Here is a 17,696-nt window from a genome sequence, read left to right on the forward strand (position 1 = left end):
TGGTAGACATATATCTATAGTTTATTTTGGGATTCTTTATCAACTGCGTAATGATATGAAGGTGATAATGCCAGCGAAATGACGCCAGCGCCGAAAGTTAACCAGCATTTGCTTTTAATGGGTTGAGGGAAAACCCGGAAACGTCAACCAGATAACTCGTTTCATCCGGAATTTGAACTCCGGCCAGCTCGTTTCACAGTCAGACGTGCTAACCATTACTACACAGCGGTGGACTAGAAGTAGGGGAGAGTCGGGTAGCATCGGACGTCGGGTAGTATCGGACAGTGCATTTTTTCATCTACCACCATATGGTAGTACCTGAATGTCTATGCGACATCACAGAAACGTAACCACGTCAATCAGGTACTATCATCGTGTGGTAGATGAAAGAAACTCACTGTCCGATATTACCCGATGTCTGATACTACCCGACTCTCCCCTATGTTAGGAAGTTGAGAAATGTACGACAATTTTCCTAAGTTAGTACGACGGTTTCGATTCCTTCATCCGGCAACCCTGTACACACGTCAAAACAGACAGCAACGCCACCATTGGTTTTCGGTAATCGTTTCTTGCGCAATTTATTATTGTTTTTATGACCTACATCAATCTGTAATACGACGTTATGAATTTGCTCGTTTTTCAAACGGAAAAGAGTTTGTGAAAGTGTGCATTTATTAATTGACGTAGGTGCCACATCTCGTCTGCCCCCATGCTCGCCGCCCACCTCCTTTGAGCCCTCTACGCTCCGTCGCCGAATTCTAAAGCGCCTAGCAGACAGTAGCGGCCTGCGAGTCCGTGAGACAAGTTACAAACCCTCAAAAGTGTTAGGAGAGAAGTCGCTTCTATGTTATGTAGTTTCTCCTATTGATTACGGAGTGCATGCTAATGTGTGTGGACAGACAGCGGGTAGGCAAGCTGCGGGACCAGTCAGTCAGCACGCCGGCTGCCGTTCGGGCTACACTTGGCAACCCCCGCTAGCTGCGTCAGCCTCAAAAACCACGGCAGCAAGCATCGCGTCCAGGTAAGCTCGCATACGTGCATATTACAAGCCTTTGTATCCATAGCAACTGCTGTCTTTTGTCTTTTGTCAGTTATGTTTTCCTTCGCGCCGCGCCGCCTGTGAATGTGTGTTTTAATGCTTGCCAAGGTTTTCTGCGCCGGTTATGAAACCAACCAACAACGTCGCCACCCAAGCACTAGCCAATAGCGTTATAGAATATGATATGGACTGCCTACGTCATAGGATACAAGCCGATATAAGCGGCACTAGTGGGCAAAACGGTGAACTAAACCGAAGATGATGTTTTGTAACATAGGGGGTATGAAGGATACAGTGTGTGTGTGTGTGTGTGTGTGTGTGTGTGTGTGTGTGTGTGTGTGTGGGAGGGGGGAGGGAGATCGCCGTCAATATTGAGGCTATAGCTATATACTGTACTTCCCCAAGAAGTATAAGGCCAAGGTATTGATCCGTTTGCTAGGGGCTGCTAGGGGAGGGTTTTGCGGGGGTAGCTTATTGAACTGAAGCCGGGCATTGCTCTGTGTGTGTATGAGAGATTCGTGTTTCTTTAGAAACGCTAGCCAATACCGCTCAGTTATGATATCATACGCAGTCTTATGATTGGTTTGCTGAGGGAGGGGAATTTTCGCATAAAACAGCCTAAAGAAATCCGAGACCAATAACAGTCGGGTTATGATATTGATATCATACCGCCCTCTTTATGATTGGCTGCGAGTTATAGAATGGCGGTCTGTATGAGAAATCGTTTTAAGTAACATACAGGCCTAAAAATTGCCGGTGAAATGTGTGATCTTATTTCTATAGTACACATGCGTAATGTGTGCTCGTAATTAAACGCTATGAAACCTACTAACGCTTAGGAATATATGAGAACGTTATTGTAAGAACTTGTAAATAATTCAAATTAATGTAGTAGATATGTGATAATTTTAAGCAGCAAGACTGGGTTACCCGCGTGAAAAGAATTCTCATTATAATAATATAAACTCAGGCTATAACTATAACCCTAATGTACTTTCGGGCAAAATAGGTTTCAAGAAATTGTATATTCATATCTGTGTCAGAACGTTGGATGGCATAAAATGAGTTCTTTTGATGTTACAAACATAACATGATATTGTGCTTTGTAGGGTGTTATAATAGAAATGGATGTTATGGCGAACGTATACGGGGTGAAATGTAAGTAATGTCTGATTATAATTATATGTGTACAAAACCCCCTTTGCTTATCATAAAATATATAAATTTTCATTAACGTTTTCGATACATGTGTATCATCTTCAGATGTGAACTGTTAGAGTGATATGATGAAAACCTTGACTATTAGATGGAACTTAATGTGGTAATTTTCGGGTCATATTAGTGTGATTGCTTGGACTTAACTTAGGTTGATCTATGATATACATGCTATGTTAGGTTGAATCACTGCGAGTCATATGATATGATCTAAAATATAAAATAAAACTGTTTAAGAATTGTAACCACTATTAGCGTAGTTATTGAATAGTGGTTACAATTCTTAAACAGTTTTATTTTATATTTTAGATCATATCATATGACTCGCAGTGATTTAACCTAACATAGCATGTATATCATAGATCAACCTAAGTTAAGTCCGAGCAATCACACTAACATGACCCGAAAATTACCACATTAAGTTCCATTTAATAGTCAAGGTTTTCATCATATCACTCTAACAGTTCACATCTGAAGATGATACACATGTATCGAAAACGTTAATGAAAATTTATATATTTTATGATAAGCAAAGGCGGTTTTGTACACATATTGTCAAACATTAATAGCTTATCGGCAAACTTCAACATGAAATTGGTAACTAATGTCATTATTTCAGGAGGTTATTCTTTGAGATAATTCAAATCAAAGAGTTTAATACAATTTTGCCTCATTTTTGCTTATTTTCCCAGATAAAAATTGTTTTATATGTAACATTTCATAGCGTGTTTTGGGAAAACCATTGATTTAATTCCCAATTTATTTATTTATTTATTTATTTATTTAACCTGGTAGAGATAAGGCCATCAGACCTTCTCTTCCCCTCTACCAGGGGATCACAACTACAATATTAAGAATACAATTACAATTGAAGAATCCACTGCAAGAATGATGGATGTCACTTTATTGTCGAAAATGAACCAAGACTGCCAATGCATAGCTTAAGACATATAGAATTTACATACAGAGTTATATGGCATTAACACTGATAGTCATTGTCCAGTAATGATCGGGAAATCACAGTTAAGCTTTGAGCGCTAAGCATTTCAAACTTTCAATCGCTTCTCCTGCAAAATGTATTCCAAATGACATCCATCATTCTTGCAGTGGACTCTTCAATTCTAAATTACAATTAATATTAAATTTACAGATACAATAAAAATCAAAGCACTAAAAGATTAACTGATTAATAAAAGCTGGACACTTTATTGTAAAAGTTAAGAAGAAAGAAGCTTTTCTTTTATTGATTAAGTAAAAATTAAACCTACTCTACGCAGTAAGAAAATGCTTAATAAGTTTGCTTTTGAACGCTACTAAATTCCGACAGTCTCTAATGTCACTGGGTAGGGTATTCCACAAGCGCGAGAGCGAGATTGTGTATGATGATGAATACGATGATGTCTTATGTGTTGGTATGGCTAGTATGCGGCTATTTTGCGTGCGTGTGAAGAGATTATGATATGATGACAGGTAACTGAAACTGGAGGCAAGGTAGGTAGGTGTGGAGGTGTGAAGGACTTGGAAAAGGAGAACAAGAGAATGAAAATTTCTACGTTCGTTAAGCCGTAGCCAGTATAGAGTTTGGAAGGATGGGGTAATGTGGTCAGCGCAACGGACATCGCAGATGAAGCGAACACAAGAATAATGAACACGTTGTAATCTTTGCGAGTAGTTGACATTGAGGTCAGTCAGTAGAAAATCACAATAATCGAAGTGGGGCATTACTAGTGTGATAGCGGGAGAAATTTTCGAATGCTGTTTATGCTCAGTCAATAATAGAGCAGTGTATTATTATAATAAATGATTGAAATAATTTTAGTTTTGTCCTTTAAATGTGCAGAAATTTGATCCGAACAAATGTGACATTTTGAAATGTCTTTTCAGAACGAAAAGTTACACAACAATTTTTGTGCGAGATCGTGCGTATTTGCTTGGTTTCCGCACAAAACCAACCCGCGGTAAGTCTAAAATTCCACATTCAGTATTCCCAACCGAACACACATAACAATTTCCCTCTTCTTACCGCTTAAGTGACATATCCACTTTACTGCTTCAGGCTTTTAACATATTATTTTGCCCACACCTGTGGAGTGACGATCAGCGCGTCTGGCGGTGAAACCAGGTGGCCCGGGTTCGAATCCCGGTCGGGGCAAGTTACCGGTTGAGGTTTTTTCCGGGGTTTTCCCTCAACCCAATACGAACAAATGCTGGGTAACTTTCGGTGCTGGACCCCGGACTCATTTCACCGGCATTATCACCTTCATTTCATTCAGACGCTAAATAACCTATATGTTGATACAGCGTCGTAAAATAACCCAATAAAATAAAAATAAAAAAAAACATTATTTTTAGAGACGTTCAATATAGTAATAATTATAAATTGGAAACTTACCACTGCAATTTCACCTAAATTGCACTGTTAATTATTGTTTTTAAATATTTGCAAAAATTAAGTAAACTCTACAACTCCACTAAAGTACTGCATTTCGTGATGCATGTAACATTAAGGAAGCCGTTTGTTTTAAGTTCGCATTTATAGACTGGGAAAAAAAAGACAGACGTATATCACGGCCTGCTGGAGTATAGTAAACACAGAAGACATTTTAAAGCAACAATGTTGAAGATAGATATTTTTGTTTTCCAAAATTGCCGTCATTGAACAGAAACCAATATGGAGATTTCATTGCAACTAATTTGACATTCCTCTTTCAGGTATGTAATAAATGATCTTCGCACAAAATAGAGCTCCTTCAGTGGAGCAGCGTAACCCGGAGTGAGACTAGTGGCCAACAGGCTTGGAGCTCACATATTTAGTTTTGTACAGCCCTTTTAAAGTCCCCCTCGCGTATGTGGTACCTAAGAGGTTACGTCCATAATAGCCAAATTGGCTAGTCTCTTATATATGAGACAACTCATCCTGCCTAAGGTATTCCGTGGTTTTCCTAAGGCGTAAGACAAATGTCGGGATGAGCCCTATAAGAAATGGGCCACGGCCCTATATGCCCTTCCCCATATATATTACCCTTTATTATAAACGACGTATGCCCTAGTTCAGAACCTATAAATTGTCTGTTAAAAATACGAGGTCACTCAATTAGTCGCAATTTGAAAGGACAGGGAAGGTTTTTCCGTGGTTTTCCTAAGGCGCTAAGACAAATGTCGGGATGAGCCCTAAAAAAATGGGCCACGGACCTGCACTCATATCCCCATGAATCTCCCTAATTACTCTAAATTAATTAACAATTACATAATGTACGATAGACGAGCGGTATGCTTTCTTTCAATTCTCGGAAATTAAAAAAGCTCAACTACGTTTTGCTTTTTCAAACTTTTCCTCGAACATGAAAACTTCAACATACCGCTCTTGTAACGCATATTACTATTATCTCGAAAGGAAGCAAAAAACGAGCTAAATCCCTATATTCTACTATATTGCTATAAGGAATCCAAGTATGAAAACAATGAAAAAATAACTTAATCAATGAGCTATGTTTAGAATTGAGCAGGCTTTGACAAATTGTGAAACAAGTGATCACGCGGTTGCTAAGTCAAAGCCCAATGTGATATTGTTTAACAAATTGACAAAGCCTGCTAATTTCTAAATATGGCCCATTAAGTTATTTATTCATTGTTTTTGTAGGCCTACATATGTTTTTTAGACTAGGCTATATGACAATATTAAATGCCTACTTCCTGTACTCGGAAGAACGCACGATATAATACTGAACATTAGTGCGTTCGATTCCAGATTGTGTATGGGCTGTTCCATCTCAAATCGACCGAAATATAGAGAAAATTGACCTTGCAATTTTTAAATACAATGAAACTTTTTCTGTCCGTAGACAACTGTGATACAATTTGAGGCATCAGAACTTCATAGTGTTTACATTAAAAATATTTAAATTTATCGTATTTTCATAAAATTAGCAATTTTAAACTGTTGTGGCTCCGAAACCCTTTCACCCAATGATCAAAATCATGGTTTATTTTGATGCTGAGAAATTAAAGTTTATATTGACATGTAAACAGTTTTTATTACTTTTTATGGAAATGGAGAAATTTAGATTTTTCTTCATTAAGACGCCTTTAACCACGAAAAAAAATATATTTTTTAAAATTTATGGTTAGATTCCGCATTGAAAGTACAAATAAACACATATTTTTTTACTGGTGCACCGTTGATAAGAAAGTATTGAAAATATCAGTTACAGAAAATAATAGTACGCGCGTGAGCTAACCAGCTGACTGTGAGGCGGGAGCTAGCCGAGACAAGCAAGACCAGGAGACAAACACGTGATGTTTCGTCTAGTAGCGCATAGCTAGGCTAGCTTTATCACAAGTTTTCATAAACACAGGAGTAAAATGACGCCCAACGCTCGCTTATCTTCAGCTCTCGGCCAGTGCGTGCGGTACTGCGCCGTTCAAGTCCAGGCGTGTGAAAATAATCTATTTAATACCCTCGAAACTTATTGCCGAGCCACTAAGCAAACAATGCCGAATCCCTCTTAATAATTCAAGGTTTTTCTCAATATTTTTTACATTTTTACAAATAGGCAAAAAGCCTAAAAGTAAGTAAAATCAGATTATCTGTCTCTCTGTAGACAATAAAAACAAGGATTACTTCTTAACATAACCTACTAAATGTCAGCTTCAAAATGAGCTCCCGTTCAATGTTCTGCAGTAAATGGTTCCAGAGTTATGAACGCTGAAAGAGGCTTGTTTTTATAAAAATACGCTAAATTTGTCGCTCAATAATACGAAAACCGTTTGACTTTCGATAGTATATTTTTGAAAATGCACTGTCCTGAGCATCTTATATAAATAGGGAAAAAATTATAGTATTAAAAAAATGTGAGGTTTTTTACTGATCGATTTCATATGGAATAGCCCATATGTAATGTAGACGAGGAAAAAAAATAAAACTTCAATACGTAGAATATACTGTACACGTATTCACATACATAGGGAAGCCGTAGTAGCTTGGTTGACTGAGCAGCGGACTACGAACTGAAAGGTAGGCATTCGCGCTCGGGTGTTAAGGGGACACTATGGTGAAATAATTATGAAAAATTAGGAAAATACACTTAAAAATTTATTTTAACTCTTCATTTAGACTGAGCTCAAAAATATAATTAATTTAGGCGTCTATTGCCATGACTGTTTTCATGCATTTGAGTCAATTTGAATTAAAATTTTTGAAAACTTTGTCGCAAAGAGCCTTTTTAGTGACGTGAATATAAAATACCCTATAACTTTCAGTGCTGGACCCGGACTCATTTCATCGGCATTATCACCTTCATTTCATTCAGACGCTAAATAACCTGAGATGTTGATACAGCGTCGTAAAATAACTCAATAAAATAAAAAAAAATATATAGCTACAAGTGGGTTACATCTGACATATTGCGGTTCTAAAAGAATTGCAGTTTTTATAACTCTTAAGAAATGTCATTCACTACTGTCAGCATCTACGTCTTCTAAATAGGTCCACAAAATTAAAAATCACCAAAAATGGTCTTTTTGAAATCCAGCTCTTGAATGACCAGTGATAAGTTTTGTAACTCTTATTGTTTTTACCGTATGAAATATGACTTACAGTTTTGATTGGTTAAATTACAGTTTTTTTTAGTTGGTTATTTAACGACGCTGTATCAACTACTAGGTTGCGTCGATGGGATTGGTGACAGCGATACGGTATTTGGCGAGATGAGATCGACAATTCGCCATAGATTACCTGACATTCGCTTTACAATCAGAGAAAACCTCGGGAAAAACCCAACCAGATAATCAGCCCAAGCAGAAATCGAACCCATGGCCGAGCGCAACTCCGGCTCTACATTTTGTTGGTTAATGAATGAAGGTGTAACTATGTACAAAAATAAAATCTAAAATTAAATAAATAAATAAATAAATACATAAATAAATAAATAAATAAACAAACAAATAAATAAATAAATAAATAGGCTACGTAGGTAGGCAGGTAAGAAGGTAGGTAGTAGAGATGAACAACGATCGAGAAAGCAAGACTAACAGCGCCCGCAAAGCCGAAAACCCGCACGACAATGTTGTATATGTCGCGTCGTTGATGTAAAGATTGCTTGTGAGTGTTTCGAGACGTCGAGATTGATCAGTCCCGAAGTCCTGAATGTCAAGCAGTCTTGAATCGCCACAGTTGTTTATACCTGATTGAACTTTTATCTACTTTGGCAACTGTTATATATGTATAAACAATCAAGCAGCTATTTGAAACATCATCTCTACCTCTCGTGTATAATAATCCGTTCCCCAGTCTTTATTTAATTACTAGGCCCTTATTAAAAGGTTAGGAATTTTCTTTTCATATGTTTGAGATCAAGTATGCAATCTCGAGTAAACAGATATTAACGTTATGTTTTATGTTTCTTAGAAATGCAAATTTATTTGAGAATTGTTTTTTTTTTTCTATTTATATAACCATAGGTAATATGATAATAGAACCAGAACATTTTTATAACTAAGACACTGTTCTGTTTTGTCTTTTTGTCTCATTTAAACATTTATAATGTTATTTATTTCAGTGATGTATGTTTTTCAAAGTTACGAAATCTTTCCACGCCGACTAAATGCTATTTCGAGAATGATGAACGAGATTCGAAGCGCACGAGAATGACGAGACGAGACGAGACGAGACGAGACGAGACGAGACGAGACGAGACGAGACGAGACAAGACTCGACAGACAAATTCAACGAACACAGCGAGCGAGAGCGGCAGTTAGTTTTGTTCATCTCTAGTAGGTAGGTAGGGAGGGAGATAAATAAATAAATAAATAAATAAATAAATAAATAAATAAATAAATAATTAAATAAATAAATTTATTCCACCTCAGTCCGTGGTCTGCGAGTTGTTTGTCCTGAGATAAAGAGAAAGAGTAAGGAAAGTCGCTGATATATCTACGAGGTTTGTCCGCACGAGAAAAAAGTAAAAGGGACCGAGCGTCCAACGTTTGGATAGCGGCGGCAGTTGACAATCTCAATTGTGTGCTCATCATCTCCTCTACATTATAGGCCAGCCTTGCAGTCACTCTCTTTATCAAGATGGGCCTAATTAGATTTACCTGCTGTCCAGCATCCACACAAGGTAATTTTTTGATAAGCCATCAAGACAGGAGTCTAATCAGAATTTAAATTCGACGTAACCGTGAGATAATGAATGGATGGATGGGTGGGTGGAGCTATTCTGAATTCATCCTACAAATAGATGGCAACTAGGTTGCCGGGCTTATATGCGTATGTACGCCATGTCGGTAAATTTAGAACAAAGCGACCCAGTTACATGTGAAAGGCGGGGTGTCTCCCCCTCCCTCCCCGTGTGTATCTGTCTGTCTGTCTGCTGTCAGTCCGTCTCCTGATATCCGTCTCTCTTACTTGATATCTATTTATCACTGTCTGGTCTCTTCTCCTGTTCAAATGCTTCCCTGTCTCTCAATCAGGAATCCTTTTCCATACCTGATGTCTGTCAATCTGTCCCCTCTGTCTGCCTATCTATCGCTTATTTCACGATTGGATACTCTTTTATTCAGTTTGTGATTGTCTTATTTTGTAGCTGTGCGCTTGGATTAATTATAAGGCCATATGAAACTGCCCATATCAGTTAACGTGATGGGCTACCGAATCAGCGTACACAAATGTCTGTTTATATTTCCTTACTAGCCGTACCCGTGCGCTCCGCTGCACCCGTTAGAAATAAATATAAAGTAATTACATAATTAAAATAGGACGTTTGATCCAGGGAACATTCGTGTTTGATAGAAGGATAAATCGTTTAATATGTTACTTAATTTAAATTGCATCCAATAATTAAAATGCGATCATTTTGGTCCAGAGACACTCATTTGGTGCAATTACAATTCCTTTAACATTTTTCTTAATTTTTATTACATGCAACCATAGTTTAATGAAGATTGACGTCATTTAGATTTAATGTGTATATTTTATTTTACTTGTTATATTTTTCCATTGAATTATGGTAATAACTTAATTTTAACCCTTGTTTTCTACGTATTCAGTAAATGGCGCATGGCCCACTATGGTTCTGAACCCTTCAAATAACGTAAATTATATTATATAATATTACATATTATATTATATTATATCAGAAGTTACTGTACTAACATTATAGCATTATGTCCATCTAGAGAAACTACACTTTCCAATGGTAAAATAATAATTAATTATAAAAATCGGTTAATTTAGCTTCCGATATTACTTCATACAAACACAGAAACATTCTCTGTAGGCTTTCATAGCTTTCGATTGTTGCTGTGCAAGGCCTCTTATAGACGAAGTGATTTGTTTTTTAATTCATTACACGGCCTTAGATGGCAATTATTTTAATTTTAAAACTCATTTATCTCATTAAATATAAGTCCTATCAAAATTTTTCAAGGAATAAAACTTATCGAAAATTATTTTTAAAGAAACTTTTGTTATGTAACATTTTTCACAAAAATCAATAATAAGCGAGATATTTCGATTTACTTAATTCAGGCCCCTTTATAACCCCCCTTTTAAATAATGTATTTTGAATGCCATATAGCCTATAATCTAAGTTACAACGAACTTAATTTATATTCCAATTTTCATCGAAATCCGTTCAGCCATTATCGCGTGAAAAGGTAACAAACATACAGACAGACAGACAGATATACAAGCAAAAATTTCAAAAAAGCGATTTTCGGTTTCAGGGTGGTTAATTATATATGTTAGGACCAATTATTTTTGGAAAATCTAAAATTACCAGAAAAATTTCGGCTACAGATTTATTATTAGTATAGATTAGGTCTACACAAAGTATAAAAGAGAGTGTAGCTATTGTGATAATTAAAAAGAAGTCAATTTCATGATTTTAGCATAGAATAAAATTCTTTTTTTTTCATTCTAGATAATTCAAAAGTGATTTGGGCTCTATTCTTGGTCCATTCTTGTTTATTATTATGATAAATGACTTGCCATACAATGTGTCGGCTAAAACTATAAAGTATGCTGACGATACAACTATTGTTATCACACATAATAATACTGCTGAGTTAGATTTTATGCAGCAAGCTATATTTGCTGAAATAAGGAAGTGGTTTTCAATTAATGGATTTATTGTTAATGATGAAAAAACTCATGTGTTAACTCTAAGTTAAGAAACAAATCCAAAATAATGTGATAAATGAATCTGTAAAGATCCTGGGCATGTATTTGGAACCTAAACTAAGGTGGAATAGTCATGTCAGTTATGTATGTAAAAGAATTTCTAGAGTAATTTATCTCTTGAGAAGTATCATGTACAAGATTCCCAAACATTATTTAAAACAAGTTTACTATGCACTATTTGAAAGTGTTATTAGATATGGAATACTTTTATATGGAAATAGTTCTGACCTTCCAAACATTCTGTTACTGCAGAAAAAGGCAGTTCGTATTATGATAATGTCACCACCCAGACTATCATGTAGATCTCTTTTCAAAAATGAAAAGATTATGACAGTCTACAATCTATATATTTTTGAACTTTTAATGTATGTAAACAAGAATATTACTAATTATACAAGTATAGTAGATCTGCATCGCTATGCAACAAGAAATAATGATCAATTAAATGTACCACATGTCAGGTTGCAAAAAACACAATCAAGCTATGTAATTACTGCAATAAAAGTATATAATAAGATACCTACAAATATAAAGGCACTTAATGAAACACAATTTAAATTTCAGATTAAGAGATGGCTACAAAATAATCCCTTTTATAATACGAATGATTTTTTTTTAAATGATGTAGTATTTTAGTTAAATTTTATTATGTTTTACACTTTTAATATTTTAAATATTGACACATTGTTTTTTATATTATCACATTGACGAGGCCTCTTGTATTCTTGTACCTTCAGGCAAATAAAGGATATGAATATGAATATGAATTTCTATTTCTCAGTGCATAGACTAAGCAATTTTTTCTAAATTATTAATCGGATTTTGTTCATATTCAGTATTATGAGTCAATTTATCCATAGTTATTGAATATTACTTACAAATGACTTTTAAGGAACCCCAGATTCATTGCCGCCCTCACATAAGCCCGCCATCGGTCCCTATCCTGTGCAAGATTAATCCACTCTCTATCATCATATCCCACCTCCCTCAAATCCATTTTAATATTATCTTCCCATCTACGTCTCGGCCTCCCCAAAGGTATTTTTCCCTCCGGTCTCCCAACTAACACTCTATATGCATTTCTGGATTCGCCCATACGTGCTACATGTCCTGCCCATCTCAAAGGTCTGGATCTAATGTTCCTAATTATGTCAGGTGAAGAATACAATGCGTGCACTTCTGCGTTGTGTAACTTTCTCCATTCTCCTGTAACTTCATCCCTCTTAGCCCCAAATATTTTCCTAAGAACCTTATTCTCAAACACCCTTATATCTCTATTCATCTCTCAAAGTGAGAGTCTAAGTTTCACAACCATGCAGAACAACCGGTAATATAACTGTTTTATATATTCTAACTTTCAGATTTTTTGACAGGAGACTAGATGACAAAACTTCTCAACCGAATAATAACAGGCATTTCCCATATTTATTCTGCGTTTAATTTCCTCACGATTGTCATTTATATTTGTTACTGTTGCTCCCAGATATTTGAATTTTTCCACCTCTCCGAAGGATAAATCTCCAATTTTTATGTTTCCATTTCGTACAATATTCTGGTCATGAGACATAATCATATACTTTGTCTTTTCGAGATTTACTTCCAAACCTATCGCATTACTTGCTTCAAGTAAAATTTCTGTGTTTTCCCTAAACGTTTGTGGATTTTCTCCTAACATATTCACGTCATCCGCATAGACAAGCAGCTGATGTAACCCATTCCATTCAGTTCCAAACCCTGTCTGTTATTCTGAACTTTCCTAATGGCGCCTCGTAGAGCAAAGTTAAAAAGTAAAGGTGATAGTGCATTCCTTGCTTTAGCCCGCAGTGAATTGGAAAAGCATCAGATAGAAACTGACCTATACGAACTCTGCTGTAAGTTTCACTGAGACACATTTTAATTAATCAAACTAGTTTCTTGGGAATACAAAATTCAATAAGAATATTATATGAAACCACATTCAGTATTCCCAACGTAACACACATAACAATTTCCCTCTTCTTACCGCTTAAGCGCGACATTCATTTTACTGCTTTAGGCTTTTAACATATTATTTTTAGAGACGTTTAACATACTAATAATTATAAATTGGAAACTTACCACTGCAATTTCACCTAAATTGCAATGTTAATTATTGTTTTTAAATATTTGCAAAAATTAAGTAAAGTCTACTACTCCACGAAACTTATTGCATTCCTGATACAAGTAACATTAAGGAAGCCGTGAAAAAATCAACGAGATTCCAGATGCCGATGTTATTACTGCAATATGTTATATAAATAATATTGTTAAAATATTAAAATGAAAAATAAATCATTACATAACCTTACCGTTTGTTTTAAGTTCGCATTTATAGACTGGGGGGGGGGAGAAGACAGACGTATATCACGGCCTGCTGGAGTATAGTAAACACAGAAAGCATTTTACAGCAACAATGTTGAAGAAAGATATTTTGGTGTTCCGAAGTTGTCGTCATTAAACAGAAACCAAGATGGAGATTTCATTGCAACTAATTAGAAATTCGTCTTTCAGGTATGTAATAAACGATCTTCGCACAAAATAATGTACGATACACGAGCGGTGTGTTTGTTTTCATGTTCTCGGAAATTAAAAAAAGCTCAACTACGTTTCGCTTTTTCAGTCTTTTCCTCGACCATGAAAACGTCAACATACCGCTCTTGTAACGTATATTACTATTAAAATGGTGACCGTTCATTTCGATACAGTCTTCAGTTCTAATGTCCATATTATCGCACTATAGACTATTGTACCTAATTCCAATTACCAGTTTCGTCCTTCGTACTAGTAACTCATCTTGAAATAATTCTGTACCTACTCTATAAAAGAGTACCTTACGTACTGTAAATTCAATCTTCACTTCTGCCCGATCCGAAAAGATAAAATTATTCAGACATACTATCTAGTGTCCATCCAAGTGGTTATGTCTTAGGGTCGTAGAAAGGGAGGAAATCACGTGACAGTTTATTACTTAACGAGGCCTTTTTATTTAAGTTATTTTAAACAGTTGTATAATATTACGTAGACGTCCAATTCCTAACAGAAATTAATGTTTTCAGAAAAGAGCTAAGACAGCCCAGCCACTAGCTGGCGAATAAAAGCTGGTGGGGGAAACCGGGATACGACGTAGGCAAATGGACGACAGTACCTGTGCGAAAATGATTCAATATTGAAAGCTCTTTCGTCACTGGAAAACGCGAACATATTTTTGGATCGTACCTTTTACTACGACCGTAAGGCTACTATGACTGTATATGCGGTCTTGGATCTGTGTGCAGGACGGTTGAACTTCATTAATAGAAGGGGTGGGAGTGAAGTACATTCAAAAACTCAGGTACAATAAAAATTGAAGTAAAAATAAAATGATGTCCCTATATAAATACTAGGCTATAGCAGCAATGTTTCTGGCTTACTAGAAAAAAATGCTATTTCATCAAAATCCTAGCCCTAGTTATCATACTGTGGACAACATTACACTCTTTGTTGACCATGAATTTCATTTATACTGATCGGAGTTTGAACCCGATTCTCCGTTCTGAAAGCCGAAATATAACGTTAAACCAATAATAACGAAGTGCAATATTGAATGTGGCGTGCAGAATCCTACAGAGCGAGTTCAAGCTTTGCAAAATTCGGGCAGATTTAATGTCTGCACTGCTCCGGGTCTGACTCGTTATATATGGCTTCCACGTAGATCACATCATTTTCTCCAAGTTTTCGCTTTATAAGGACCCATCACGAAACTAAAGATTTATAGGAGAACTTGTGTGGGGTATTTTAATAGGGACCCATGGGCGTACAGACCTTCCCTTAATTCCGAGACCTGCCATAAATTTTAAAGGTTAGACGGGTTTTTAAAGTCGATATTATCAAGCTCAGGGGTCGCTTATAGATGCATGTGGCTTGATCCGTTTCCCGATCTCTTTCTGAGGACTGGTTTAGTCACGTGGCCGAGTTGGGAGAGAGGGGTTCGCAGCTAGTGGTTCGCGAGCCTCCATCGCGCTAGATATATGAATTTTGTTACTAGTAGTCCTATATGCGGTCCTGCGAAAAATTCGGGATGTTGGCTCTGTGAACTCACCTACAGCACAGTCATCTTCAAAGCAAATTAATGTTGATTATGGTTTGGTATATTATAGTCCCGTCGCTCTAATTTCCGGCAGCCAATCACGTTGCAGGTCGGCTACATTTAAAGGTGTGCGTCTTGTGATTCGCTGATGAAGATGTTAAGCATTTCCTAAAGCTGGATAAATACTTATATATAATCGCCCGCCATTTTGGCTCTTTCGTTGGCGTTCGCAAAAAGCTCACCAGGACGCTATTTGCCGCTCAATTATTTGCTGAATTACAGTGCGTTTGATTTATTATCATAGGAGCTACGACATGATAATGTTTAACGGTGTGGCAAATAGATTCCTCGTATGGTAACTCGGCAACGAAAGAACAAAAATGGCGAACGATACTACCTACTTAGACTTTATAGAGCCTTGACTTCCTAAGACGTAAGCAAAGAGGAGGAGTCACGCCGGGAATAACAGCGTCGCGACTATACGTGAATAATTTACAGCGACATTTCGAGAGAATGTCGTACTGCGAGCAGTGAATTTTACATGGACTTGCTGATAAACATATTGAGGCCAGCATTACTGGATATATATAGAATTTTTCAAAAGTAACACATAATTGCAATTAAAATTGAATTATTAAAAGATTTTGGACAAAAAACTCACACACGCCAAATATGGTATTTAGAAGGGAATATTTTTGCCACTATTTCTGTGCGTGTTATTACGTCATAGTGAATATTTTTAAATGCTACCCTATAGGCTAGTTTTTTTTTCGCTGTTATTTATACTCGCTTTAACATCTTTGGTCATATCGCGAGTTAATCTTTGGTTGAAATCTGAAGGCTTGTGTATTATTGTTGAGACTGGTTCTATTGTTGTGAACTAGATGGCGACTGTATGTATTACTGATTTGTTATGAATATGATTTCGGTGATGAATGAGGCCGGTGATATTCAGGGATGTTGTGGGCCGAATTTCGTGGCATTTGGCTTACGGTTGAGGAAAAACCCTGAAAAACCTCAATCAGGAAATTCAACCCGACCGGGAATCGAACCCGGGCCCTCTGTGTAAGAGACCAGCATGCTAGTTCTTTAAAATCATCTGAAGGAAAATATTTTTTTTTTCAGTCATTTATTTCTTTTATACAGAAACACTATGGTCGATTTCTAAAACGAGGTCTAGACCATGACCATGCCTTTAAACCGCGTTTGGATTTATAAAACGAGGTCTTTTCCATTTTTCTGAGCCATGGCTCGAAACCATGGTCTGAAGCAGAGACCACGGCTGGGGCAGGTTTAAAACCACGGCTTCGTGTATACAAGATGGAGGAAGTAGATCAGCTGGATGACTATGAAAGGAAAATTTGTGATTACAAATATTAAATCTCGGATTAGTATGATGAGAGATAGGAATAATCCTTTGTAACTATATAACGACGATAATTTCAGGCGAATATTTTCAATTTGCGAAGGAATCAACGCAAAATGTAGCAAGAATGCTAAATAATAATCTGCAACGAAATGCAAGAGGCGCCAGGTTGACAAGTTTTTTTACACCTTCTTGTTGCTTTCAGGGAAGTAAGATAGAGGCCTAATATTTTATACTAATTACACCTTTGTGTCTATAAGACGATGCAACTTAATTCTTAGTATTTACAGTAGTTCTGGACATTTTATTTAATACTCGAATATAATGTGGGCGTGATTTTGTATTCCTATTTTACGTTTTATGCTACTGGGGTTTTCCACGTAGTAGGCCTATTATATGTGAAAATAGAACCATATAATATTTTAGTTTCAAATGAAACTTTAATCCAGTTAATATTTAGGTTATTGATTCGTTAGACCCGGGTTTTCAGGTAGTTAATGTTGGCAGTAGCTATGAACAAATGATAAACTACAACATAAACGTTCGAATTGTGCTAATCATTTAGGAAATATAATTCTGGTACCTAAAAATCAGTTCCCTATAATTAATGCTAGTATTTTAAACGTACATATATTCTGTAAATTAGCAAATATAACAATACCTTAGCTGAAAACAAAAGAATGCGACTTACTGGAATTCAATAAAATATTAATCCCGATGTTCATTTCTTTCCAATATCGACTGTTTATATGAATAAAAATCGATTCTTAGCTGCGTTGCCATATATAAAACAGACGAACCTCGGTTT

General features: G+C 36.3%; 1 protein-coding gene across 1 annotated transcript in view; it reads left to right on the forward strand.

Annotated features, from left to right (window-relative positions):
• Positions 1-17,696, forward strand: part of LOC138705620 (uncharacterized) — a 437,982-nt gene that overhangs the window by 30,909 nt on the left and 389,377 nt on the right. Inside the window, exon 2 of the mRNA XM_069834221.1 lies at positions 691-1,024. Within this exon, the coding sequence (XP_069690322.1) occupies positions 691-1,024 (334 nt within the window). The remainder of the gene's footprint in view (positions 1-690; positions 1,025-17,696) is intronic.

Source organism: Periplaneta americana, chromosome 9 (assembly GCF_040183065.1).
Source record: "Periplaneta americana isolate PAMFEO1 chromosome 9, P.americana_PAMFEO1_priV1, whole genome shotgun sequence".
Classification (NCBI taxonomy): Eukaryota; Metazoa; Arthropoda; class Insecta; order Blattodea; family Blattidae; genus Periplaneta; species Periplaneta americana.